At 45.7% G+C, this 2,887-nt stretch overlaps 1 protein-coding gene across 2 annotated transcripts in view; it reads left to right on the forward strand.

Moving 5' to 3' along the window:
- The window catches only part of WWC3 (WWC family member 3), a 130,646-nt gene that overhangs the window by 108,846 nt on the left and 18,913 nt on the right, over positions 1 to 2,887 (forward strand). For both annotated transcript variants that reach the window (XM_017509917.2, XM_017509919.2), the window contains exon 12: positions 2,210 to 2,330. In XM_017509917.2, coding sequence (XP_017365406.1) covers positions 2,210 to 2,330 — 121 coding nt within the window. The remainder of the gene's footprint in view (positions 1 to 2,209; positions 2,331 to 2,887) is intronic.

The raw sequence follows: 2,887 nt of genomic DNA on the forward strand, positions 1-2,887 counted from the left end.
TCTCTTCTCATGCGGCTCAACAGAAGTGCTCACTGTAAGTGGCCTTGGGAGTCCCCACACTCACTGTTGTTGCTCAGGCCCTGGGCACACCTTTCTGCTGTGGATTGATGTATTCAGGATGGCTGGGGTGTGGCCAAGGAGGGTTATCTTACAGCTGAGATTCACTGCAACTTAGCAATTGTCCTCATCATTATCTCATTGTTAATATTCATGGCGGCTACTAAACTTATGTAAGAAGTTTCCTAGATGCTTTCACTGTTCATTTCCTCTGTTCTGTGTTTGTTTCTGAAATGTAATGGTGTTCATTGCTGTCATATGTCACCTGGCAGCGTTGTCATTGCTGTCACGTGTCACCTGGCAGCTTTGCTGTGCTATGGTTTTCACTCTATTTTCTTCCTTTTTACTAAGCAGTGTTCACATCTTTGGCTCTTAGTATTTGTCTGTACTGAATGATGAAAAGGGAGTAAAGAGATTTTCACATGAACATGGGTTAAGATTTGACCCTTGTCTCCCTGACAGTGCTCCCAAGGGTCCACTTCTGTGCCTTGAAGCCTCAGGGCAGACATCCAGGGTGTGGAGCATGGGGCCTGTGCTTTTTCTCAGCTGGGCAGTTGCCGATGGGACTTCCTCTTGGCAATTCCTACTTCCACTTGTCCTGTGGATCTAGTGACTCAGCCTGGGCTTTGAGGATTAGTTCCTTCATTTCTTTCCTCTCTGCATCAAGGCAATGATGAGAGAGACACAGCCTGGGCTGCGGGGTTGCAGGTGCTTAGGCTTGTTACTTGGTGCTGTTTCCTTGCGAGCATCTACAGCTGGGTCTAGGTACCATGCATGTCAGGGCTGGGAATGTAAATGGAGTGGTGGTTTCCTTTTCTGGGGATTGATGCAGTGGATGGGGGGTTTCCATTTGTAGTTGAGGGCCAGGCATTTGGGTCCTTCCATGTGGCAGGGATAAAGAGGAGAGCTGGCCTCTGGAATCCTGCTCTGTCTGAAAAGCAGTGCCTCTGCCACCCCAGGACGGAGGCCAGCTTCCAGCCCTAGCTGATGGGGTATAAGCAGTGAATTCCCCGAGTTGTGTCATGGCAGACCTTTGGGAGGTTCACTCGGCCTCCGTTTGACCTCATGAGGCCAAAGGCTGCAGCCCCATGTATTTCATGCGCTGTTGAACATATTTGTATTTCATTGGCATGAATGATAATTTGGTTGAAAGGAGAGATGGTCGCCAGTGGACTCAGTTTAGGAAGGCAGAAATATCAACACCTTTTGTTTCTAGAACGTAGCCAAAGAAAAGTGCAGAGGCACTTTCAGCGATAGTGGAATGCCCAGCTGGGGTTCCAGTTTGATTCTGTGTTCCAGCCAAGTGTGCCCCTCCAGAAAACAGATTCCTGGGATCCCAGCTGCATTTAGTGCAGGAAGGTCATTTGCATGTTTGTGCTGGCTTTGTTAAAAGGAACTTATTGCCACGAGGAAGTGGGTAGAAACGGCTGATGAAATGTTCAAAGGAAACATTTCAATGGCTATTTTTGGCTCTTGAATGAAATAGATGTCAAAGATAAAAATAAGCTGCCCAGGAATAGTAGCTGCTAACCCAGAAGAGTGGCTGGGAAGGCTCCTGCCTGCGATCACCCAGACAGTCAGGCCTGAGCCCCGGCTTCTTCCCCTGGGGCCACAGGCCTCCCAGGTGGTGTTTTCAGAGGTTGAGTCTAGGTTCGTCTGTGTCCTCTGCTTTGAAGATTGCTGATTTTTTTTAGGGTTTACTTGGATAAATGGTTTTTCCTGAGCATAAAATCAGTATTTGTTTATGTTTATTGTACAAAACATGGAAAATACCCGACAGCATAAAGAAGGGAATGAAAACCATGACTTCTTGGTGAGTGCTGCTTCTGTTCCCATCGGGCTAATGCTGCTTTCCTGTCTTGTGGGCATGAGCAGCTTTCAGAAAGTGCCATTTGAGTGGCCAATCACCATCATGTTATGTTCTGTGTGCTCATTAACAGGGTGGAAAGAGATATATGAATCCAAGAAGTAGCCAGAAGTTCATTTCTTCAATTTTCCAATATGAAAAACAAGTAGAGCACAGCATGTCTCCATGTGTGTGCGTGTCCCGGTGACTCTGGAGCACTCAGTGACTTAACATGTGCTCCAGCATCGAGGACCCTGGTCCCCGGTGCTGTTATTTCCTGACCCTGTGTGTGTCCCTTATTTGCAGCAGTGACTCTTCGAGAAGACAGTGCCAAGAGGCTGGAGAGGAGGGCACGCCGCATCTCCGCGTGCCTGTCAGATTATTCGCTAGCCAGCGACAGTGGGGTGTTTGAACCTCTAACAAAAAGGTCTGAAGTCAGTCTTGCTATTTCCTTCTCCCTCCACAGAATCACCTGTGTTACTGGCAATCACGAAAAGATTACATACTGAAACTTCCATACATTGACACTTTGTTTATTTTTCCAGGAGTAGGATATTTTTCTAGCTTCTTTCACCTTTGGGTGATTGGGCTTTAGAAGGAAGTCCTTCTCCCTGGCCCTGGGGGCCTAAGGCTCGAGTCTGATGGAGCTCAAAAAGGAGAATCAGTATATAGGAGAGCCCTGCTTTTCCGAAAAGGACATTTATTCATTAGAAATGAATTTCCTCCCTTCCTCATTTTCTTAGCTACAGGAATGGTTTCACAATGACACAGCACCTTTTAGAATTCCATGCTTTATTTTGATCAGGCATCTTTGATGGCATTATTTCTTTATATAATTTAAGTCTCAGGTTTCTAGAAGACAGTTCACTTAAAGTTAATTTTTGGACATTTCCCCAGGTATCACATGTGGTTTTGAAATGTATGCAAAGTTATTTTCTTATTCTTTTTCTTTCTTTCTTTCTTTTCTTTTTTTTTTTTTTTTTT

The sequence above is a fragment of the Cebus imitator genome, unplaced genomic scaffold (assembly GCF_001604975.1).
Source record: "Cebus imitator isolate Cc_AM_T3 unplaced genomic scaffold, Cebus_imitator-1.0 Scaffold426, whole genome shotgun sequence".
NCBI lineage: Eukaryota > Metazoa > Chordata > Mammalia > Primates > Cebidae > Cebus > Cebus imitator.